This window comes from Ursus americanus, chromosome 29 (genome assembly GCF_024610735.1).
Source record: "Ursus americanus isolate L20-20 chromosome 29, mUrsAme1.1.p, whole genome shotgun sequence".
In the NCBI taxonomy this organism is placed as follows: Eukaryota; Metazoa; Chordata; class Mammalia; order Carnivora; family Ursidae; genus Ursus; species Ursus americanus.
In genome coordinates, this window is record NC_142155.1 from 22,427,361 (window position 1) to 22,454,154 (window position 26,794).

General features: G+C 36.8%; 1 protein-coding gene across 1 annotated transcript in view; it reads right to left on the reverse strand.

Annotated features, from left to right (window-relative positions):
• The window catches only part of HCRTR2 (hypocretin receptor 2), a 99,531-nt gene extending 78,645 nt beyond the window's left edge, over positions 1 to 20,886 (reverse strand). The window contains exon 1 of the mRNA XM_045805275.2: positions 20,430 to 20,886. Within this exon, the coding sequence (XP_045661231.2) occupies positions 20,430 to 20,652 (223 nt within the window). The 5' untranslated portion in view covers positions 20,653 to 20,886. The remainder of the gene's footprint in view (positions 1 to 20,429) is intronic.
• Positions 20,887 to 26,794: the final 5,908 nt, after the last annotated feature.

Genomic DNA, 26,794 nt, shown 5'->3' on the forward strand with positions numbered 1-26,794 from the left:
TGATTTTGAGGGTAGGGTTGTACTTTTATTGACAGTTTCCTCTCTCTCCCACCACATTTACCTGAAATGACAGTTTCTGAAAGGAAGTGGTAATACTGATATGCCAAAAAAGGGCAAATGTGGTTATTGGAAAGACAAAAAGCAGGCATCTACTACAGATCCCTATGCTATGGTGACGTTTAAAATTGTTGCCATTTTAGGAATTGTTGACATATATGGATTGCTTTCCTTTTTAACTTCTGTACTCTTTCTATGCCTGTTTCCACTATTCTCATTCGGATTTTAATTTAAGCCATTTCCTCTGGTTTCATCTTCAGTGGGTACCTAGAATGACTTGATACAACATTTTCCTCAAGATACCTTTACCTAAATACATTTTAAAAGTTTTAAGCTAGGCTTTAAGTCATTTTGGTACATTTTCCCATTCATTTTATTATTGTGTGTGTGTGTGTGTGTGTGCACGTGTGTGTGTGTATTTCCCTCCCTGAGGTGTTTTTTATTGTCATGTTTCTGTCTTTAAAAAAAAAAAAGTCAATCTCCTATTGATTTTTTTGTTTTCTCTTCATTTACCCTTTCTGTTCTATACTGTTACTGGGTATCTTCTTCATTCATTCTTTTCTCTTCCTGTCTTTTATTCTGAAAGTTAGTGACTTCAAAATTATTTTAACAGTGCTTTTGGTGATAATTTTACTGGAAAACAAAACTGGAAGGAACAATGCGTCTCTGTCTACATTATTAAATTTTTAAATATCTTATATGAATCACTTCATGCTTGTTTTTAATCTAATTTTGTCTTCCCAAATGATATTTTCATTAAAAGCAATAAAATTTTTAGTTTTATAGAAATTCAAGAGGCCAACACCTCTTTCATTAAAAAAGCCCCAGATTCAATGATAAATAATTGTCATTAATATCTCATTGTTTTGGTGTCCCAATAGTCATATTTCCAGCCCACTCAGTGACAAAGACACATAATTAAATACCAAACTTGCAGAAACTGAATATTAGGGAGTTGAACAAAATAGAATCTCCCAAAGTAAATCTCAAGTTTATTTCTATGACTTTGTTTATCATGCTTATTATAAAATTAGGTTGTAATATTAATATTTTAAGATTCATAGTGTTGATAGTAAAGCAGGAATAACACATAATTAGAGTGAGCATCTCAGATATATTTTCTAATTTGAAACATGAATATGAATATCTATATTTAATTATATACTGAATTATTTTCAAAATTCCACCACATGAGTAGGGTCTCCATATGACATACTCATTATTTTTTGAACAGAATGGGTTAGAATATAAAAGTATAATGTTTAAAATAAATTCTACTTCTTTTATTACTGTTGTTCAAAAATAAAGCATTGTTTTCTTATAAAGAAAAGTCATATAATCACTTAAAACAGCAACATAAATCATCTTCTCCTATTAGAACTTTAATTAAATGAATTTGTAAATGACCAATATCTCCAACAATATTATACAATTCCTAAAATTACTGCAAGTAAGGAAAACCAAGCATTTAAACTAGCTGTAGAGACTCCCATTTTAAGATATGTGAGATTTTACTTCCCTTTCCTAATGTTAAGTCACTAATACAAATGTAGAAGATACTGTCCTTTTATCTCAACTCTCTAGGACCATGAAAAATAAAGGGAATTTAGACAAATGAATAAAACCTTATTTAAGACACTATTTTAAATTGTTATGAAAAAAAGTAAAACTTTACCCAGCATTACAGGGGCAGACAACGAATTTGAGATTTATTCATTTCTGTTCCGTTGCTGAGGTGATAACAAGCTGAGAGCCAGTATTAAGACAGCAACAGAGAAGGAAAGGACATGCAAAGGTCAGAAAGCAAATGGTATTAACGTATCCATTAAAGGAATTAACTTTGTAGTATTGTAGTCCTACAACGATGAAATGAGTGATGTTAGCTCTGAATGACTTCTTTTTAAAAATCGATTTTTTAAAAAAGGTAATAATAAGATAACCAAACTATTACATTTGATGAGACATTTGGAGATAATAATATTTCAATCAAGTCTCACAGGTAAACAGGAAGAGAGGATAGGAGCAGTGGGAATTCCTCCATAAACTGTGGTTTGCCAGAGAGGTGATTAAAACCCAAGATGTACCACTTAGAGTGGAAGGGAGAAAAAAATTCGCAAAGACAAAGACGTTTTTGAGGATATGAAAAGCTGGAGGTTGTGAAAATTTACCTTGCTTGTGCTGTGTCTCTAAAAATCTTTTGCTTCATCTTTTGTCCCTCCTGTCATTCACTTCCTGATGCCCCATCTTTTGTGTTACTGTTTTCCTTCCCATCCATTAAGCTAATTTTGTACATACGCTCCTATACTTCAGTATACTGTTCATATCTTTTAAATGGTAGATAGCACATTGTGTTTTTATGTAATATATTGCATTTCTGTCCTTTCTAGGAGATCATTAACTCTTTGAGGAAAATAATGATATCTCTTTGATCTTTGTTTGTTCTAGTGTCAAGAAGAATGACTGGCAATAAAAAGATGTTCAGTAATTATTTCATGAATGAATGAATGCATGTTCTCTCATTATTCATCTTTAATTATACCCATTCAACAATAGCATACTACTCAGACTAGATTTCTGGAGAACATCAATATCCAGGCTGCAGGATACTAACATTTTCTCTTGAGAAAATGGTATTCCATGACCTTCCAAAGGAATCAGTCCCTATGAACTTGCAATTATTATCCAGAGACCTTCAGTGAATTTCTTCGCTTCTTAAATATGAGCACAGATCATGTTTTCTTATACTCACACAATGCTAAAAATAGAAATTTAAGCATTTAATTATAATGTTGAATAGAAAAATGAGCATAAAAACTACAACATATATCCTGTTCCTGTGTTATAGTCAGGGTATATAGATTAATATATAATACTTAGACATTGCCCGCAGAAGAGGACATCTAGATTTTGTAAAGAATGAATTTAAACTGTTTTATCAATCTATACTTATCTTACTTATCAATACTCTAAGTAAACACAGAATGACAATTTGGAATCCAGTTGCAGGGAAGTTGAAGATAATGGCTTTATTTCCTTTCTGTTCCTTTCTTTTCTTCTTTTTTTAAATGCCATTCTTAATAAAAGCCAAGATAGTTAAAAAAAAAAAAAGATCTTAAATATTTTTCTAGAAAACAGAAGCTTTAAATTTGTGTCACTTGAGCTTAATATAAAGGAAAATCAAATTATCTGTAACTAATGACACTAATAACTCTTTAAAGTACATATTAGTATACATAAGTTCTTATGTATATATACAACATATACATATATAAAGATAGATAGATAGATAGATAGATAGATAGATATACTATGTACATGAAAAAATTTAGACTTACATAATCCAAATCTCAGTTAATATAGTCCAAAATAAAAACGTCCCTTCTCTAACCTACTATAGCCAAATATATCGCAAGCCTTATAAATTTTTTACAATAATCTTGTAACACCTACTCTTTGGAGGTGGAATATTTGTAAACTCCAATATATTGAAGAAAAAGGTAGGTAACCATCTGTCTGCAGTGGATTACATAGAGCTTGCTAGAGTCTTATGTTTCCTCCTTGTCTCCATACAGAGGATTAAGGATATCTCAGTGAAAAATTGCATTTCTAAAATCACAGTGTGGACAAGTCCTTGGAGGTGAGTTTTATTCCCTGTCTTAATCCATATCTACCCAGTATTCCTATACCTTCAATATTATTGCTAAAAAGTCTTGATGTTTTGAGAATTTCACATAATCCTACTATCTCTTCTGTGACCAGCAGTTCCTGATATTTATTGTTTAATAAATTAGCACCACTAGATCTAAATCAGAGAGAGTTCTTCACATGCCTTTTTGTGGTCAAACACCTTTGATTCTCATAACAACACTCCAGTCCTTTCCATGACATAATTAATTAACAACATTTATTATAGTTAGCAGTACTTGTATAGATTTTAATGGTTCAAGGACGCACACAGCAAAAGAAAATAAATTTCATTTTAATCCTGAAGCAATGACTTCACAAAGAAAATCATAAATTGGAAAGTACGGAAAAAATCTTTGGATTACTAATTTTATTTTTCTCTAGATTTTTTCTAAAACTTTGCATTATGAATTCTACATGCAATGAATTCTGCTTATTATGCTGGACTTCTGAAATGTCTTTTTTGGAAAAGCCATGTAACAAAAATTGTGTACTGACTACTATAATAAAAAACTGAGCCAATGTGAACACTGATATCTGCTTAAAATGTTACATAACTAAATATTACTTTGAAGGGCAGCAAAATATATGACCCCAAAATATACCACTTAGCATGCAGATTATTTTGAGCGAAAGACAATCAACCTGCAGAAGACTTAAGAAAAAACTTTTTCTTTTTTTAAAAGATTTCATTTATTTGACAGGGAGAGAGAGAGAGAGCACAAACAGGGGGAGTGGCAGGCAGTGGGGGAGGGAGAAGTAGACAGAGGAAGGAGCAGGCAGAGAGAGAGAGGGAGAAGCAGGCTCCCCATGGAGCAGGGAGCCTGATGTGGGGCTCGATCCCAGGACCCTGGGATCATGACCCTGGGATCATGATCCATGACCTGAGCCAAAGGCAGTCACTTAACCAACTGAGCCACCCAGGTGCCCCAAGAAAAAAAACTTTTATCTTTTCCTAAACTACTTAAAGGAATTTGGAGGGGGCCTGGACCAGAAAGATCTATCACTAGAAATAAATTTTTATTTGAAAGGCTTATCTATACGGCAGCACAAGCATCTAATTACCAAACATCTTCTCTTCTTATTGTCCTGTGAGTCATCCTCTTCCCCTTTGAAGATCCCAGCTCCTATCCCATTCCTTAGTTCAGGATAGCATATAAGCATCAATTGACCAACTTGACCTTGGGTCACATATCTTTCGGGATCTCATGCCTATGAAATTAAATTTGTTTTTCTCTTATTAATCTGTTTTATGTGAATTTAATTATTAGACCACCTGAAGAACTTAGAAAGAAATAAGGGAAATTTTTCCACCCCTACAACTTCAAAGTAATCACTGAAAGAATTGAGAGCTCTGGCACATTTAGCTCTTCCTTTTTCTCCTCTAACTTCTCCTACTGGCCATCATGTTACATTTTCTTGTTTTTTTCTGCCTAATCCCATTTCAAATCAGATCTTTTCATCTTCTCTCCTCTGATATCTCTTTATTGACACAGTTGAAATTGTGTCAAATGTACAACCACCTGACTTTCAAGTTGGCTTCCAAAAATAGGGGGTCTCAAATAATAGGAGGTTTACTTTCATTTTTTCCTATGGCGAAGATTTTCATATTCACTGTACTACAACCCTATTTATTAAATTTTTATTTAAGTTCAATTTAGTTAACATATCATGTATTATTAGTTTCAGGGGTAGAATTTAGTGATTCATCAGTTGCATATACCACCCAGAGCTCATTACATCAAGCGCCTTCATGCCCTGGCTTGACTTTTTACTTACCCTCCTGACTCCACATTCAAATGCTCATCATCCACTTAGCTTTACTATCTCAAATTTAGAATGTGGCACCAAACTTTTGATTCTCCTTCCCTGTTTCCAATCTGCCCCTTTCTCCAGGGTCTCATATCTCAATAAATAGTAGCACCACTGATCCTGATATGCAAGTTGACTCCTCTCTTTCTCTCACACCCATATGCAATTCCTCAGCAAATCCTGTTGGTTCTATTGTCAGTCTATACCCTAAATATCACCACTAGAATATAAGTTTCCAAAGAGAAGAAGCTTTGTCTATTTTGTTTGCTGCTATAGGCACACAATAAATGTTTTTTGAACCACTGAATTCAATTAGTGCTGCAAAAAATGTCTTGCCACTTGATATACCCATCAAGAAATTTATATTCTGTGTATGCTTTCAATTATTCCAGAAGACATTGTCTAAGTAATTCTCACATAGACTGTATACATTGCTTGCATAGCCACAAAGGAAAACATCACTCAGAGTAACAAACTAATTGTGAGTGGCATGTGGGGGGCAAGCCCTCCTTCCTATTGAACAGCTGTACATGTATATTCCTCTAGCAATTCAAACTCAGACCTTCCTTGGCCAAATTCATCATGACCACTCTACTAATGACACTTGATTTTCTTTCTATGTGTTCTACATTAAGAAAAAGACAAATAAGATAATCACTGTACTTTTACTAAAAACCTCTGTTAATCAGAAGATTCTTTTCTGTTGATATCAATCCCTACATCTGATGAGTTGCTAATTTCTATTCCAGAATGTCTTTCATACTTGTTTCCCTTTTTTCCCATATTGAATTCTACTGTCTCGGTTTTACCCTCATAATCACTTTCCTGAAGAGTCTCAACAGACTTATAACTATCTTCTCAGTATCTGGTCTCTCATAACTTCAACCCATTCTTTTTTTTTTTTTAAAGATTTTATTTATTTCTGTGACAGAGAGACAGCCAGAGAGAGAGGGAACACAGCAGGGGGAGTGGGAGAGGAAGAAGCAGGCTCACAGCGGAGGAGCCTGATGTGGGACTCGATCCCCGTATGCCGGGATCACGCCCTGAGCCGAAGGCAGACGCTTTAACGACTGCGCTACCCAGGCGCCCCACTTCAACCCATTCTTACCATTGCCCCAGATTAATTTTCCTCTGAGAAGCTCTGATACATTAGATTATAATATATATTATCATTTCCAAATAACTACAGAGATGTCAAACTTTTAAAAACCAATCCAACATATGTATGATATGATATTACAGGTAAGACTGGGGCAGATACTCATCAAATAAAGAAGACCATGGAAGTAAAGCAAAACATTAAGGGAGATGACTTAGTCTCTATTTTTTGAAACCATCCAGAAAAGTTCATGAAATCCTGTGTTTTAACAGAATTCCTTGGATGATATTTCAGCATAGCTGTTTATATATCTGTAAGCAATCATAAATTTATTCTTACTACTTCATCAATATAGGTGTCAGTTCTTTCCAACTTTTGGAACTTTTCAAAAGTCTCATGCTCTCATGTAAAAAATATCTCAAATGGTACCTCCTCAGGGAAGGAGTACCTCCTACCCCAAGTCATACCCAACTTTTATGTTTCTGTGTTCTTACATTTAACATATGCCTCTTCAATAACCTTCATACTATAGTCTATTGCTTACATGTTAGTCTCTCCTACAAGATTAGAAATTCCTTGTAGGTAAGGACCATGCCTCATTCACTTCTGTATTTCCTCCACAGAATGTAATAGAACAGATTACACGTTGTGGGTGTTCAATAAATATTTGCTGAATGAAATAAGAAAAGGAAATAGCTTCAAATTAGATAAGCCCTAGAAAATCAGTGTGTTGGTGCAGGCTGCTTTATTTTTTGGTGTATGTGCCTTTTGCTGCTACAGTTGGACTGAGACCACTGATTCTCTATGTTGCTTTTACCTCCATTAGGATCATAAAGATATATTTGCATGATTTCAAACTAATAATCTGTAGATACTGCCATTGTTGCTGATGGTGACTCAGAACTAAAAGGCTTAATGAAATCTATGTTAGGCTTGACTTGTTACTACTCTTCTTCCCCTCTAGTCTCTGGGGCCGGGTACTGACGATGACTTATAGATTACTAAGGCAGTGGTGATTAGACAATGAAACTTCAGTTGAGTTTACAAAAATGTGTGCATAAGAATTTGTATTTTCCTTATAGTATGCACATCACTTTTTTCAACTTGCTCTGTGTACTAGCATAGCTGTGCTATCAAAGGAGGGATGGAAATGGAGAACAGAGATCTGTATTTACCTACTGGTCAGAAATGGGGAAGCTAAGTGATAATATGTCAAGCTATTCAAACAACTAACATGATAGCAGCTCTCTAATACTAAATGTCGCTACCCGGGAAAAAGGAGAAAATTAATAGCTCTATCACACAGGTTGTTGTAGGATTAACTAAGACAATGGGTGGCAAATATTTTTGTTGAAGACTTATGTAATTAGGGCAATTCCAAAAAACCTAATATTTCTGTAATTCACGTGATTCATAATATAAGAAATATTAATACAATCGGTTCAACAGGTCAAAGATCGGCTAGAATTAGCAATACCTCTCATCCCTGTGCAAGACTGCATATCAATTTTTTCCTAAAGATTTATTTGAGAGAGAGGATGTATATGAGTGGGGGGAGGGGCAGAAGGAAAGGGAGAAAGAGGCTCTCAATCAGACTCCCCACTGAGCATTGAGCCAGATGTGGGGCTTCATCTCAGGACCCCAAGATCATGAGCTGAGCCAAATCCAGAGTCAGACACTTCACAGACTGAGCCACCCAGGTGCCCCAAGACTGTACTTCAATTTTTTAAAATTTATAATTTGATAGATATTTCAGGAAACTGAAGACTGATGTTAGTCAAAAGGGATTATTGTCCCCTTATCCCTCATTAAATGAAATGTCTAGAAGTATCCAGTTATTACCAACATCGCTCTTGCACTCTACCTGAAAGTAGATTTTTTTTTCAATTATCTGAACAGTCTGGTGTATCAGAATTGGCATAAATCACTGGCAATGGGGAAGAATGACAAAGAATTCCTAAACCTGAGACTTTGTGGACATTTCTGAAACATCCTGGGCTCAGAGGGGATATGTTTGGTCCTTTTAATTGCAGGAAGTGCAGAATCTAAAAGTTACTTTGAAACAAACACAGCTTAAGTAAAGATTTTGTATATTATATGTTCTTCTCAGTTATTGCAGAAATATGGCATTTTATTTGGAAGGATCTTGGTGTAACTTCCTTGAGAAAAAATGAAGAAAGCTGCCACAGTTTATAAATCCCATTTCTTTTCATGGGAAGAGCAAAATAGTTTCATGGTAATATCAAGGGGATCTCAGTGCTGGGAGAAATTTTACAACTGGTCTCTCTTAATCATTGCTCTTATAATTACATATTTATTTTAATGTGCATATTCCTTATGATATTTGAAAACTCAAATTATCAAGGTTTTATTTTGAATTTTTATGTAAAAGTAATTTAAAGACTGCAATGTTTAAAATACACACACACACACATACACACACACTATTCCTAAGGAATTCCTCCTGGTAGAAGTCCAGTATTTTATTTGGCAGCTAATAATATTGTTGTATGCCTGACATTTTTCTAGACATTAAGGATGTACCTGAAAAAAAAAATTAAGAAACTGCTCTCATGGAACTTACATGTTACTTGAGGGAGACAATAGAAAAATTCACAAACCAACAGTATAATTTCAAATAGTAATAAGTTTTATGAGAAAAATAAAAAGGGATGGTATCATAATACATGAAGAGGGATTCAGGGTAATCCAGAGTGGGCCTTCTTAGAGACCTTTTCTGAAGATGTGACAGGTGAGCTGAGCAGGAGTCAGCTGTGAGAGGGTCAGAGGAGGTTATAAATTATGAAGACTCTAAAGCAAGAATACATTGAGTCAGTTCAAGGAAAAGAAATGATGCTACAATGATGGATCACCCGAAGAATATTCCTTCTTACGTGGACATTCATTCAGGGACTTACTCATCTCTGGTGTATATATTCTTTTGCATCCCTAAAGGCTAGTTCATTTACTCAGAGGATAGTTGAAAATATCTCTTAAGTTTGTCAAAGTCAAGGGGTTATATAGAGTTTTTAGAATTTTTCAAGTTTGTAAGGTAGATTCTTAATCCTGCATGAAAAAATAAAAACAACTAGGGTGCATTAAAATCATATTAGTCATATAACACAAATACCTGTGTGTGTACACATGTGTTTTTAAGTTCTTAAATTCTTATTTTCCCCTTTTCTACTGAGACAGTTGTGCTTCCCATCTGACCAGTTGCAAAATTCACCATGCCTGGGGGAAAACACAGATTTATAAACGAGGTAATCTTATTGACTTTCAGGAATCTATGAGTCACCCTCATCATCTCTGATGACTTCAAAGAACAAGGTCTTTCTAGGCTTTCCTGTGTCTAAAATATAAAACAAGTCCAAGCACATAAATGTCCCAATAATTATGAAGACTTTTTCCTGAACCAGCAGGAAATTTGTTAATATATTTCTTTTTGAGCTTTCTAAGATTGGGGAACTTTTATAGCAAGGATTTTCATCGGAGAGATTTAAGTTTTTAGCCATTCTTTTATAACCAAAAGGTGACTCAGTTTTACCCAATGGCAAAATTGTTTGATAAGCACTTAACCATACCTCTCTAATTCTGTCTTTGAAAGACCAGCACAATCTGCACATTTTAAGAAAGACAAATTGGCTTCAAAATGGTATTTATAAGGAATATGGTTCTCTACCAAAGTGGATGACTCATCAAATTCATTCTAAATTGATAAAATAAATTATTATAGACAATGGCTTTCTGACCCCATTTCTAGCAATGTAGTGATAAAATCAAAGCCCTACATGGTTGTAAACCATGTGTTTTATCAATTCATTTTATAGTCACTGAGTAGGAATAAAAACTCACTGAAAACCTAGAAAAGAATGTTGCAATTTTTAATCACTGCTGTATTCCCACTGTGAGCAAGGAATAGCAAATAAAGGATTTTAAATTAACCACAGTTTAAGAAATTTTGAAGTGTTCCATGTCAACTTGTGGGGAAATGCTCCCTATAATTCCCTAAGGGCTGTCCTGGGGTCAATATAATATCATTGATTATTTGAGTGATGACATTCCCATTGAAGATAAAATTGCAAATGAACATATTTAGAAAGTTACAAATAATTTGGAGTAAAAATTTGGAGCTTTAGTTGGAAAATATGAAAAATGTTCATCAGGTCTCAAATTTTTATCTTTTGCATCTCAGTATGAGGTAAAAAAATGATTTAAAAGCCAAAAAGATGGATAGGAGCATAGTGACCCATCAAAACCTCAAAAATAAGTCATTACAAAAATTATTTTAGCAAAAAATTATATAGAATACTGGAAAATGTTAATAGAGCTATGGCATGTAAGAGTCCTAAGTATCTCTTTCAGGAAAGACATATGAAAAATTATTTTAAAGAGAAATTACTTCTTGGCGTACCTGGGTGGTGTAGTTGGTTGAGTGTCCGACTTGGTTTGGGCTCAGGCCATGATTCAGGGTTGTGAGGTTGAGGCCCACGTTGGGCTCCACGCTCAGTGTGGAGTCTACTTGAGATCCCCCCTCTCCCTCTGGCCCTACCCCCCCTCCTAAAATAAATAAATCTTTAAAAAAAGCATTAAAAATGAGAAGTTACTTCTCAAATTGAAATAGTCCACAAAGCAGACATAGCAACAGTTTTTCCTATATTTTAGTCATCTTCCTCTTCTCTTCCTTTATTTGTTTCCTCTCCATTTCTCACTTTCTGCCTTTCTCTTTTCCTTCCTTATGCAACATAATAGCAAGAAATCCAAGAGTAAGAGGGGGAGTGGGAACTCAAGGCAGAAGCTGTAATGTTTTGTAATGTGATCTTGAAAGTGACATTTCTAGCCTCCTAGAGATAATTACCTAGAAAATATTGATTATGTCTTTTATTATCAAATTTCATTTTCATTAAAAGAAACTTGATTAAATGAGCTCCAAACAGGACACAAATCCCGGTGTGAAAACCTTCACAAATACTTATCCCTTTAGATTTATTCTTTACATTATCCCTACAATGCTTTCATGAAAAACCCAAACTAATGATGGCACTCTCCTTAAGTCTTCAAAGGGTCCCCTTTATACTGCAGTGTCAAAGCTAGCCAAGATCTCCAGTATGGTACACAAGCCCTTATGTAACCCAATCCTCATCTACTGCTCCAGCTTCATCCCTTCACTCTCCTCATCTGCACTTACTTACACTGGATTTACCCAATTGCTTAGCATTCTCTTCATAGCCCATGCTATTTCACGCCTCTTCGATTTTGCTCATGTTGTTTCCTCGGCTTAGAACATCCTTACCCAATTTTTTTCACCTGTGTAACTTGAATTTGTGCATTAATACTCAGCGTGGGTGTCACCTCCTCCCGAAACTTTCTCTAATCCCCCAAATGGAACTAAGTGTCCTTCTTACATGCTTCCACTGCATCGTGTAACCCATCTATCAAGAGCACTTGTTACATTATACTGAGATTATCTGTTAATATGTCTGTCTCTTCAACTGAAGTGTAGGTTCCTTGGTTTCTATTATTTTTGTACCCTAGATTCTTAGCACAGTAACTGGCACAAAGTCTCCCAATATTTATGTTATTTCCATTGGCAGAGATCCAAAATGTGAAGTGGATATATCTAATTAGCTTTTCTTAGGCTTATGCCGTTAGGTACTTAATTCTTCTAACTCCCCTTGTTCTGAGTCCATGCATGTTAAAAATACTTTTAACTATTGCGTAAACAGAGACAGTGTTCCCTTATACTTCCTCTAACAAAGACAGTGTTCCCTTATACTTTCCAGTCCTGCCTGCAGTTAAGTTGATAAAATATGACTGTTTTTGACCAAATGATTATGGGCATGACTGACATGTGTTGACATTTGGCAAAGGTAGTTTAGAGCCAGTATTTATTTTCAGTTCACTCTTCTACCATGACGCTGCTTGATACTTTATAGGCTGCCTAACATCTTATCCCTGAATTAAAAAATTTAAAACAAATTTTTATCTCACAGCTTCAAAAGTGTTTATGAAAAATATGATAACATAGTTCTGTCTCAGAGTGTATCATTAAGTTTCAGTCAAGCTATGGGGTAAGGGGAGGATGATGCTATATTAGACTGGACAAAATATTTGTTTCCAAGATCATACATGTGGTTGTTAGCAGGCCACATTTCCTACATGGTTGTTGGCTGGATATTTCAATTCCTTACCATGTGGGTTACTCACAAGGCAGCTTATGTTCTCCAGAGCAAGAAATCCAAGAGCAAGAGAGAGAGTGGGAACTCAAGGCAGAAGCTGTAACCTTTTATAATGTAATCTTGAAAGTGACATACTATCACTTCTGCTGTACGTTATTGGTCACCCAGACCAATTCTGACACAGTGTGAAAGGAACTACACAGGGTATGACTGTCAGTTGATGTGAGAACATTGAGAACCAGTTTGGAGGCTGGTTACAATGGAGGCCACATGTTAAGGTGCTACATAAAACATGAGGGACTCCTAAACCTAGAGTCATTGTATGAAACAGACTAGCCAACCCACATTAAATGTTAAACAGACAAGAAACAAACTTCTGTGAAATAAAACCAATGAAAATTCAGGGTTTATTTGCTACTATGGCATAGCCTAGCTATTCAAACCAATTAAGCTCTTCATGTAGATATGACTATCAGAGGAGACTATGATTGAAGAGACTTCAAGTATTATTCTAAGATTCATAAAAGTGACTTCTTATTTTAAATCAAAACACTGGAATTCTTTCCTTCTTTTCCTTTTTTTGCCAGGTTTGTGAATTTGATTTATGTGCATCTGTATGTACTCAGAACGTTGACAAAATCAGGTATCAAAGACATCATAGCTGAAGGCCAAAGGTGGTTTGCATCCCTAACCCTGGTCTCTAGGAATACAAGAAACTGGCAAGCTTTTCCCAAGCTGACATACAACCCCTTGATATTTCCAGTTACTCAAACTTTTAAAGTAATTTTAAATCACTTCAAGTACTTGATTCATTAAATGAGACCTACCTTATAATATTGTGAAGAATAAGTGAGATAATATATATGTAACAATGTCTTCTGAAGAGTAAAATACTACATAATTATTAAACATTCTTCATATGTATTTAATATTGAAAGAAAATTACTGGAAAAGGCTCGGTGATGATAATCCCAAAATATTTTTTGAGAATTAAGTACATATTTATCCTGAAAGTTTGTTTTTTGTTTATAAGAAAATGATTCTGTTGGAAACAAATTTAATGCTATTTAAAATATATATCCTATATCCATTTACTTGGTTAAAAGATAATCCCTCATTGGGAACAAAAGTAAAATGAATAAGTTCAGCCCAAAGAGTCAGCAATTCAAAAGACTGGTCATATATGTCATGTATTTCATCCAATAGCACCTCAGAGTGTTCCATTGTCTGCATTTAAAGGTCATTTCATGTCTGGTGTGATGGGCAATGCTCTTTGGACATACAAGACACCATTATGCTCCAAGAACACCATTATGTGATATAAAGACTGACCTATTCAATCAAATCAATGGAAACTTCTGATTTTTTAAAAAGTTAACAGTCATTATACCAGAAAAAGAAAAAATAACATACATGAGTAGGTTTGAAAACCAAAAAAAAAAAAAAAAAGGAAAAAATATATATTTGGATTATTTGATATATTAAATGTTTAGGTTCTCGGTCTTAAGTTGTGTCTAAAGATAGCACATTCAATAACAAAATAATCCTTGGCCACAATTATCTAACATTTATCCAATGAGTCACCCCACCCCCATCCTGAACAGGCAAAAGCATTTTTGGCAGCACCTATTTTACCTTGAAATTTTCTCTTGTAAAGTAACCCTAGCCTGACCTTGATTAGCTTATCAAATGAGCTCATCCTTATAGCTGAAGAACTGTAGTCTATCAGAGATACAGCATGGCAACATGCCAGAAACAACTCTGTAAATCGTCTAGAGGGCACATCTAAGCATCATTTCCACTCTTTTTTCTTCTGTGTTTCTTAGTCAAGATGAGAATCAAGGGAGACAGGATGAAGTAATGGAACAAGGCTGGGCCATGGGACTTGATCAATCCATTTTTGAAACTTAGTTCTGCTCCTTACTGTCTGACTAAACTTTGGAACAAGTTAAAATAGCTTTTGAATTTCATTTTCCTCATTTGTAAAACAAAGCTATTAATCTCCTCCTTATAAGTTTGTTATGAGGCATCAATAAAATACATATATGATTGTGGAGTTTAGCATTCAGGACTTAGCATTTGGTACTCAATAAATATTCTTCATTTTCCTTTGCAGTGAGAAGGGGAACTAGAGATGAGTCCTCGGCTTCCCCCAACACAGGTCACTGACTGACTCCTATTAGTGAGCCAGTACTTCACAGAACCTGCATCCCTACAGTTTTGGGCTACGTCATAATGCTACAAGAAGAAAGATAGAAAAATCTTTTTTCACTTGTAAAATAACACAAGCAGTGGATACTCCTGAAATATGGGGAGCTGAGTGAGAATTCAGGAGCTTTGGAATGCTAACATAGCTGTAATATGTGAAGATTTGCAAATATATTCTAGAATATAAAATGATGAAAATCAATGTAAATATATATTTATGTCCTAATGAAACCAATAAAAACTTTTAAAGCCTGGAATGCTGTATTTGTATTTGAGTGTTGAATTTGGCCTTTTTTGAAAATTGGTATTATTTTCATTATTTCATTGTCCTCATTTTTTCCTAATATAGGAAGAATCCATTACATTTAAATTATCTGTAGCACTTATTATTTCATTATTGTCTGTAAATGATAAATGTTGCTGGTATCTATGAGATAGCCATTTAAAAAGTTATCACTGAGATTCTGTTAAAATCAAAAACATGATTTATTTTACCCAGTAAAACTAGGTGGTTATGCTTTTAGTCAAAGTGTGGTGGAATCAGTTTCTTATTCAGGTAAGCATATTTTACATTCTGTAACTAAAAAAACACAAGTTTAGAGCTCAATGGCTAATACTACCTTTTAAAGTCATCATTCATGACTTCTATCAGGTCTTGGCAGAAATGAGTAATGTGGGGCGCCTGGGTGGCACAGCGGTTAAGCACCTGCCTTCGGCTCAGGGCGTGATCCCGGCGTTCTGGGATCTAGTCCCACATCAGGCTCCTCCGTTATGAGCCTGCTTCTTCCTCTCCCACTCCCCCTGCTTGTGTCCCTCTCTCGCTGGCTGTCTCTATCTCTGTCAAATAAATAAATAAAATCTTTAAAAAAAAAAATGAGTAATGTATTATCTCTAACCTCTTTCTGTCTCCTGTGTAGAAAAGGGTGGGTTTAGAAACACCCACAGATATGAATTGGTCATTAGGAGAAGCAAGAAATAAATGTTTCTTAGGCTTAGAAGTAGTAGGAACTTATAACTCTGCAAGTTCCATATTTGGGACATATGATTAGCTCTGTAAGAAGCAACCCATTACAGATATTCCTCCCATCTCATCTATCCAAGTTAGTTTAAATGTTAGTGGGTAAATGCCTTAATAGGCAGTGTGCTTCAACTGAGTATTACCTGTGCATGTGTGTGTTAAACATGCTGTTTAAAACATTAATAGTGATAGACCAAACAACAACCCAACAACAACCCATAACTCTCTGAGTGAATGGGACCCTGTGCAGGCAAATTTAAGCTGAAAGAGAACATTATCCTGGTAGTTAATGACTTTCACTGAGAGCTGGGAAGCAATGTTAAGTAGTTAGAATGAAGGCACTAAACACCTGTTAGGGGATGAGTGGGTGGAGCTGGTATGGAAAAGGAGAGCAACATGTGCCAACTCCATTTTACTAATAGCTTTTAGGAAACCTCTCAATTGAGAAAAAGGCAGAACAGAGGTCATAAAAAACTACAGAGCTGCAGACTGGCCATGGAGGCAGAAGATGGCTACAAATTACATCAGGGAGAGATTTCAATAAGTGGGAATGAAGGGATAGAAATTGGCATTTAGTGTCTACTACGTGTCAAGAAAAATACACGTGTGTGGGTGGGTGCGTGTACTCCTGTATATATTATATTATATATAAGATTTCTATAAGGCCGGCATTATCAACCTTAATTTTCAAATAGAAAAAACAGACTTGGAGAGTTCAATAACCTACTAATAGTCACACAAGAAGCAAGAAGCACAGCTAGACTGATGTCCTTTTTGAATGTTCTCCTCATTTTTCATATGGAGACAACAACAGGAAAGATAGAAACATTCCAGGTTAAAAAAAAATCATGATATCTTTGAATCCAGAAATAAGACAGGCAGAGACTTACTCATTTCCTCTAGCTGTTTATGTTTGAATTGACTAGAACCCATCACTCCATCCAGTTTCAACTCAAGGACAAAGAAATAGGAATAATATCAAATATATTCCTCTGAGTGTCCCCAAGAGCCCTCCCCCAACACACATTAATTTTAAAAACATAATATTGCTCAAAATGTACTGGTCAAATAATTGAATGCATCTATTTGGCTATAGTACAAGACATACTTAGGAGTAGGTTATATGTGGCGTAATTTTGAAGATACTGGAAAAACACAGTGTCCAAAAAGAACTCTGTCCTATCTTCTTTCCTATGACCTAAAATTCTATAAGTAGACATGCATATGTCTTTTATTAGAATGCATATACTCATGAAATTTAATGTAGAGAAACTTTAGTTTTATTTGGAATGACGTGTTGCATTTTTTTTCCCAGAAAACTGCTTTCTATCAATGGGAAGAAACATATGATACAGATGCGAGAAGGGACACAATGAGAGAGAGGAACCTGGAGAGAATAAAAAGAGGTGGAGATGATCAAGACTTTGTCATTCTGCTCAGGGCATATCCTGTTACATCACTTCACAAAAGGACATTGTGGGGGAAATGACTTCTAACTGATCGCATTATATCTAAAAGTTCAACAGGGTTGAAATTTTCCAAGTAGTCAACTACATGAAAGTGCAAATGGTGAGCGGACCTGAAGGGTCAGGGATTACATTTGCTGCCTACACTGTGGTCTTTCACCTTCATACCTAATGGTTGCCTCTTTATCTTGCATGAATAATGTGATTCCTTGTCCTGCCACTCTATGCATAAAATTACTTTTACCAAAGGGGCAAAAAAGCAATTCTCAATCTAATCCGCTTTGCAAATTTGACAGTGATATCAAAGAGCAGGAAGTTGTCTTTGAGTAATGACACACTGATCATTTGTTTAAATGTCAAACGTAAACTTCATCAACTTTCAGGGAATATGTCAGTAAAGAATGGGTTTCAGTTCAGCCAGAGAGGATTTCAGTGTCATTTAGTCCTGAAGAAAATAGCCGTCAGTATCTTGAGAGCACAGTGCTTTGAGTAAATTTTTCTTTTTAAACTGAATGGAATTGGCCATTTCAGCACTTGGAGCTGTGGACAGTGCTCTTTTCCTTGACATTATGAAATACGTAGTCTTACTGTAGAGGTGTGTCCTTCTTGAGACTAAAACACTCCCCAGGCTTGCAAACACGTACCCCTAAACTGTGCAATTAGAGTATGAAGATTATGCATCAACATTCTGTGTAAGGCCAGAATAAAGGAACAGCAAAGGGAAACAAATTTTATCACAGAGATTAAGTCTGAAAAATTAGGGAAGGGAAATAGTTATGATTTGCAGCTATTCCTGCAAAACAGGTCACATTTTTACTGCAATGCAATAACATCCTCTTTGGATAGGATTTTGTTGGAGACAATGACAGAGCCGTTAACCCTTCATGGTAATTTATTAACAGTGGACATAGATGCTAGACAGACTAGGAAGTACATTTAATAGGCTTGCAGACAACAAGGAGCAAAGAATTCCTTCTATGCTTTCTAGCTCTAGAGTGGAATATCAATGGAGAATTCTGAATCTGAGGTCAGAAGAAATGGAGTTGAATCTGAATCATGTTCTTTAATAAGCCATTTCATTTCTCTAAGTCTGGTTACTTCTTCTGTCAAATGTGGGTTACTTTGAGGTTTAAGTGAGGGTGTATGTCAAGGGGTCTGGCACATGGTAGGTACTCAATGGATGTTCAGTTTAGATTGCTTACTGATCATTAAGTGTTAGCATAATAGAGTGATATGTTTCTATGTTTGCAGCCATGTGTTTTAATAGTTGTAACTCTAAGAACGGATGCCAGGGAGGGAAACGAGAGACATTACTATGAACAGACTTATCCTTAGAGCAAAGGACCCTAAGCATGTCTATTTTCACCTTCATCCACCTTGTTTGCACCACCCAAAGATTCCCTATATGTTTACCTTTAAAACATCAACAAAAGCAGCTTGAAAATAATACAGTATTATTTTTTTTAAAAGTTTTCAAAGGGTTTTATCTCTCTTAAAAAATAATATTCTACCAACTCTCTCCAGAATGCTTCTCAGTCACATACTACCAACTACTCTGCCTACTGATTTGGTGAGAGACAACTTTGAATGCTTCCTACCCAGACTGACACACTTGCAGAAAGAAGGTAAAAATCAGATTAGTGCTGAAACCGGATAAGTTCCTTATCATCCTCCATTGCGGACTTCAAAGCCACTCAGTCTATCTCATTTCACTCATCTTCCCTTTCTTATAACTGAAAATCAAGAGCATCTTCTCCTAGCCTCCCCCATCTCCTCCTGTCATTTTCAACAGAGATTGCCTCCACACTGCCCTCTGCATTTGAAACGCCTCCCACTCTCCATTCATCAAGGTACACGCTCCTTCCATTCACAATTCATGTTAAGTCGTCCCTCCCTTCCAAAGCTCCTTTTCTTTAAGTGGATTCCCCAGCTGCCCTAATAAACTCCATCACCACAGCCCCATACCGCACTGTATCCCCTCCCCGATACTTAGAAATTGTGCGGAACTGGGAAACAGTTGGGGAAATCTCTTTGCGTATGAACTCAGGGACAAATAGGGAGCCTAGCCTTTAGCTTGGTCTTGTCTTTGGGGGGAAAAAATCCATTACAAAATTTCCCCAAGCCTGGCAACAAGCATGCTCTGGAAAAAAATAAAAATTATATATATATATATATATATATATATATATATATATATATATATATATATATATATATATATATATATTTTTTTTTTTTTTTGAGTGGATGAATGAATGAATGGATAGGCGGATGAATGACTGAGATCTCTTTGGTACTTTTCTCAGATGCCCCTCCTTCTTGCTGGCTCCTGGCATGGTTCCTGTTTAATTCAGCTTCAGTGCGTGAGTGCACCTCCGTGCTTCGCCTCTGTCTCCACTCCCTGCCATTTCATTACCACCTCTAGACAGCGCCTAACCTCCTCACCAAAGGGCATTCTACCTAGCTCACAAATCCTTTGTGACTTCAATGGCCACAGAGAGCTTGCTCCTTAGGAGCACAGCTTTGTCCTCTACCAGCTTTACCTCTCCGGAAAGCGCCCGAAACACCCGGTACGTTACACAAAAGGATGACTAATTTCCCCCACTCAACAAAATCCACCTGGAGACCCTGTCGTTGCCCCCTCTCGGCGCCTGTAACCGAGGTGATCGCAAAAGAAACGCGCTTCCCTGCTTCTCCCTGCAGAAAGAGGAATTACCATTCCAGGGCTCGGTCCTGGTTCCGAAAATCAGAAAACTTTTTTTTTTTTTTTAAATAGAAAACCCCACCCGAGAGCAGCGACCTCTTTGTTTGCATCCCAGGGGGAGGGAGGGGTCTTCAGAGCCTTTGCAGCCCGGGGCGCAGGGGACGTGACAGCCCTCTGGAGGGCTGCCCGGGACCAGACTCACCCAGGACGTTCCCAATAAGAGCCACCACGAACACGATGATGTACCCAGCGATCAGGACCCACTCATATTCTTTCGGGTGTAGGTATTCCCTCCACAGGTACCGCAGGAATTCCTCGTCGTCATAGTCGGTGGGGTTTAAAAAGGGCTCTTGAGTTTCATTCAGCTCCGAAGCAGATGACCAGTTGCGACAAGGGGGGGAGTCCTCCAATTTGGTACCGGACATCACGGGCTCGAGTCCGGTTCCGCTCAGTGCCGCAAGCCGCTCTTCGCCTGCCCCATGAGCACTGTGATTTGCGGTGCGAAAGGCGGCGCGGAGACGCGAGAAGGGGCTCCAGAGCAGAAAATGACGTGAAAAGTTACTGAGCCAATGTCTCCGGAGTCTTGTGCCGGGCAACTTCTGCGGCGGCTTCCCTGTCTTTGCAGACGGTTTTGCACCGCGAAGAGAGGCGGCTGAGGAACTAGGGACCTGGCGCTGGAAGCTGCAGCAATGACACCGGGAGGAGAAAGCTACCTCGGGCTCTGCTGGGGCTCAATTACTCCTCATTCCAGCACTGAGTCCGCAGCTCACAGCCTCCGCCCCGCGCTGAGGGAGAGCTGAAGCTGAAGGGGGTGGGGGAGGGGGAGTCATTAAAATTATTTTAACCTATTTCTCCGTGGGTTAAATCTCCCGCTTTTCTACTTTTCTCCTCCATTTCTCACGTGCAATATCCATAACCCATACACAGACATGTGCAGGTCTACAGACAGGACAGGCTTGTCCACCCATGGTTAATATAGGATTTGTTGATGCATTTGTCTTTTTAATGTCAACATTAAAGTAATGAAGAGGAGCCACTGTGTTCCTCAAGCAGGACTATGCAAAAGTCATTTCAGGCAAACATTGTCACATTTGTTTGGCTTTGCCAACTTAGCACTCTCTAAATCTCGAAGATATCGCTTCCACTCCCCCTTCTCCAAACTGGGGAACCAGACCATTTTTGAATGGAAGGATATATTTAGCTGGAATTTGTATTTGTAACACCAAGTGTCATAAGAAACACAACAGCAAAAGCTTGAAGGACTCGAGGGTCATAAATGTGCTAATAGTTAATGTTATCAAGCAAAGGAGACATTCACATGTTAAACAGATTCTTAAGAGGATGTAGTGGTGTAAGCAGAAGGGCTCTCTGGTGAATACCACACCCCCGTGGTCTTATTGACTCAGGACTGATGTCACCTGCCACTCTCTAATGAAATTGATTTCATCTCTAAGAAGAATATTTTGGGATTCATCACAGTGTGAGTTCAGGATCCTTTCATTCTCAATATCCACGATAGGAATATTGTATTTGGTTATAATTCTGGACATGGAAGGGCCTTCAAAATCACCTAGCCTGAACTTCGGTTAATATTAGAAGCCTTCTAATAACATTGCTGATGTTCCCCAACTAGTTTGGATGGACCACCTCCATTTATGACTTCCACCATTATGGGGCTGCTCTGAAGGTTAGAGAACTGTTTCTTACATTAAAATAAGGTCTTAAACCAACATACAATTTTCTTAGTCTTCTACTCTCAATACCTAGTTTACCTCATGGTGCTACATGAAATAAATCTTCCACATGACAACCCTTCACATATTTAAAATAAGTATCACAGTCACCTTCCCTTTCCTCCACTTTTTCCCTAATTAATTCTACTGTTTTTCACATGACACTTTTCCCAAGCCTCCACTCATTCGGCCTTCCTTTAGACAATTCTCAATATCTTGAATAATACGAAACTAGGAGGAGATACAGTAATTCGGTTTGGGTCTTGCTGGTACAAAATGTGTATTATCATGTAGCTGCAACCAATGTCTGTATCTAATCACTTTTTTTCAAATGTCACAGGACACTGTTGGTTCATACTGAGTGTTAAGTCAATCCCCCTAGCCTTACCCTAGTCATAATTCTTTATGGTTGTTTTGTACTTTATAGTTGGAAAATTTTTTCATACACATTATTTTAAAACCACTGAGGGGTTGACATGATTAGCCCTGTTTTACAGAGGAGGAAACTGTTCTGGAGAAATTAAATGATTTACCAAAGGTCAAGTGACTAATCTGTGGCAAGACCATCCAGTTCTTCTGATCCCAGCTTGGGGTATATATTATTCTACTGATGTCATATTTCACAAGAAATACTACTGTTGTATTTTTCCCATCTGCATTAGTCATTTTTTTAAAGATTTTATTTATTTATTTGAGAGAGTGAGCAAGAGAGAAAGAGAGCATGAATGGGGGGGAGGGGGCCAGGGAGAGGGGGAAGCAGGCTCCCCACTAAGCAGGGACTCCATCCCAGGACCCCGAGATCATGACCTGAGGGGAATGCAGACACTTAACCAACTAAGCCACCCAGGTGTCCCAAGTGTTAGTCATTTTTTAAGAAAAGAAAATAAGTAGGCATTTGATTTCTTCGACAAATATTTACTTAGTATTTCTATTCCACTCTCAGTGATACAAATTAAACAAGGTTACCGCTTTCATGTACTTTCTAGGGAAGTTAGAAAGGGAACAAATCAACTAATAAATACATAAGAAAATAATAGGAAGGGATAAATGTTATGATGAAAACAAAATAGGGTGAAGTGATCGTGAGTGGAGAATCCCAAAGGCCATGTTAGAAACAGATGGTCAGGGGCGCCTGGGTGGCACAGCCGTTAAGCGACTGCCTTCGGCTCAGGGCATGATCCCGGCGTTATGGAATCGAGCCCCACATCAGGCTCTTCTGCTATGAGCCTGCTTCTTCCTCTCCCACTCCCCCTGCTTGTGTTCCCTCTCTCGCTGGCTGTCTCTATCTCTGTCGAATAAATAAATAAAAATAAAATCTTAAAAAAAAAAAAAAAAAGAAACAGATGGTCAAAAAGGCTTGTGTGAAGAGGTGACAGAGAAGTAGGATACCCACATGATGTATGCATATATTAATTTAATTTTGTTAATTTAGGGTTTAACCAGATCTTAAACGCTGTTCCTATCATCCAAAGCATTAGCCATTTCACCAGACCTCTTGTCATCAGTAAATTTGACAAGCAGGCCTTCTGTGGCTTCGTTCAAGTTCACTGATACAAATCTGCTAACTTTATCCTGTGGTATAATGTGACCCTCTGATTTATTAATGTCTGTTTTTTCCTCTTCCATGTACGATTCTTTTAAAAATGGGAAAGATTGTGGTTACTTTAGTTGCAATCTATATTCGTTAACATCTTCAAATTTCTTGTCATTGACAATCCACAAATATGGATCCAGAATACTGTTTTCTAAGTATTCAGTGCCATTAGGGTTTTCGTGTGTGTGGCACTTACCTGTTCTTTTTAAGTCTTGTCCCTGCAGTTCATCATCACTCTTTACTAAAAGCATAAATAAAGAGAAAGAATAGTTTCAAGGTTTTGTTCTGATATCCGCTTTATGATGTGACAAGCCTGGATTTAGGCTGAAAAGTATTCCATTTCTTTCTGTCCATAATTTATTGGGTGCTTTATTTTAAATACATGATACTTTATTACCACACAAAAATTCACTCAAATCTTCAAATTATTATTTTATGTTTTGTAAACACATTAGAGATGATAAATATTACAGCACCCATTTTGACGTGATATCCTTCTTTAGATCTCTTGATATCTTTTAGGGCATTTGAAAATCATTTTTAGTTCTGTAGGTGTTGTTTTCTTCAATTCAAAATATTTTTGTTGGATGTATGGAAAAGGAGTCTGCCCAATATTGCATGACAATAAAAAAACTTCCTAATTTGTCTAGAGATGACCTCTTAAGGTTGTTATCAGAATTAAATGAATTGATATTTTTAGAATAGTGTCTGGTATATAGAAGGGATCTGAAATGTTTGTTGAATAAAATTAAAAAGTATGTGATCTAATGGTGTGAATATTATATGCTACACATAGCAACTCCTCTAAGTGTTTATATTTTTAAAAAAAAGAAATGTAGCTAGCTCACAATAGTCTGAGTAATCTTGTTTAACTACCTATCTTACATATTTTCTGTCGCTTTTAACTGACTAACCTGAATACATTAAAAATGAGAAAGAAAAAGAAAATAACACTCAAAACCAGATTTTTTTTTTTCTTCAGTGGTTATAGTTAGGTTGCTCAGAGATCTCAGATTACAGGGGCTGTCCCAGATTTTTCACTCTTACTCCTGATGCCAGACTACACCTATACTTTTTGCAACCTATAATAACTTTATGAATCCATTTCATGAAATATTTCTGAGTATTCCCTATGTGCCCGGGAGTTTAGTTAAGAGCTGGAGGCATAAAGATCAATCAGACATAGTCTAGCCTCAATGATCTTACAGTGCACCAGAGAATTAGAAGTGTTATGATTACAGAACCACTCTGCGAGTTTCTAGGGTAGAAGGACACACAGAGTGTCATGAGAACATGAAAGAACACCTAATTCAGCCTGGAGAAAACCAAAATGGATGGCTCCCCCACAGGGAAAGTCACTCTTGAGCCGACTCCTTGAGGAGAAAGATATTACTAGTTGGTTAGGGATGGAAGGTGTTCAGGTAGGAAGGGCAGCATTTCGAGAAGACTTAGAAGCAGGAGAAAACATGGAGTGTATAGACAAAAGCAATTTGAAGTGAACAAAGTGAGGCTTTCTCAGCATCTCTGGCGATGATGTGGAAAATGGATTACAGAACAGTAGGACTGAAGACAGGGTACTAGATAGGAGACTAGTACAATGATCCTGCTGTCACAAGGGAGACAGGGGTTCTGGGGATTGAGAAGAGATGGGTGTTCTAAAGAACTGAATAGAAATCATTGAGGACACAGCAATCTTGTTTTACTTTCTTGAAGAAGGCTCACTACATGGTAATGTTTGAAGTTTATTTCTGTTTTGCTCTGTATTTTGAAGAATAAATTGAAGAAAGAATAGAGAGGTGTCCCCCGGTTGACTTTCAGGTATTTGAAAAGAAGTTGTTTTCCTTCCTTCTTTTCTGTTGGAATGAAAATAAAATCAAGGCTGAGCACTCTCCATAATGACTGTACTGAGCTTGCATATTATACCCAAAAAAAGTGCGTTTGTTTTGCAGGAAGTTATCTGACATCTCTAGGCTCCAAACACCACATTTTCTTGTAATACAGCCTTGTTAAATCTTTCTGGAAAAGTCCCTCGTTCATGGGAAGGCCTAGCAATCTGTTTTTCAGGAAAAAGGGGGGAAAGGGATCTCTGACAACTTGTTCCTCCTAGGAGAAACTCTTGATTGAGTTACTGAGAACAAAATAACCTCACTCCCCAGAAGAATGAGACATTAATAATCAAAATTGCATGTTGCAAATTACTACAAAAACGTTGCTCTCTTTTTCTTCCCATCCTTCTTTTATTCCCTCCCTTATGTACTTGTGTCTTATTTCAGACTAGGTTCTCTCTGTTTCTTCTTGCTTCCTACCCTGCATGATCAGATCTGACGTGTTCTTTTCATGGTTCTTTTATTCAACAATCTATGAAAGTCGTGCTCTATTCCTATCCTATGTTGAGCACAAACACTGTTCTGCTCTTATTCAATTTTTGTTTCATGAAAAGCAAACAGAAGCAAGTAGTTTAATTCAGTAATCCAAATGCCCTTATGTGTACATTTGAAGAGCTCTGAAAGTGAAGGGAGAGACATCTACTCTGTCAGAGTGGGGCCAAGATGACTATTGGAGGAGATGTTATCTAAGTTCAGAACTGAAGAATGGAGAGTGGTGGCCTCCAGTGGGAGGGTTGGGAGAGAGTTGGTAACAGAATGGAAGCAAGTAACTCATTTGTGAGACAACATGAACAGTCAGCATTCCGGTGAGTGCTTACATGGGCTAAGCCCTATGCCAAGCACATTACACGTATTAACTCAATTGATCTTCACAACTCTATGAGGTAGGTCTTATTAGTTAATCACACCAATTTCATAGATGAAGCAAGCGAGACATGGAAAAGTTAAGTAACTTTCTCAAGATCACACAGCTAGAAAATGGCAGAGTCCTTGACCAGAGTGGTCATGATCCAATTCCAGAAAGGTGTTTTTTTTTTTTTTTTTTTTTTTTTTTTTTTTGCCATTACTCTATTCTGTTCCCACAGTAAAGAACCAAAAACTTTTCAGTATTGTGAGCTGTTTTCTTTATTAGTAATAACACTATAAAATTTTGATTCTTAAAAAACACATTTGTAAAATTATATACATTTCATATATTTTAAAATTTCTGGTTATATTTTAAGTAATGTTGAAGAGCAGAATTTCAGGAGAAATTGTTATGCCCTTCAAGGTGCTGTGTCCCCAGAGCAAATCAGTATCCTTCTATGCGCTCTTAGGTATAAATGTTTTTGTTCATACTATACACTTTTGGGCA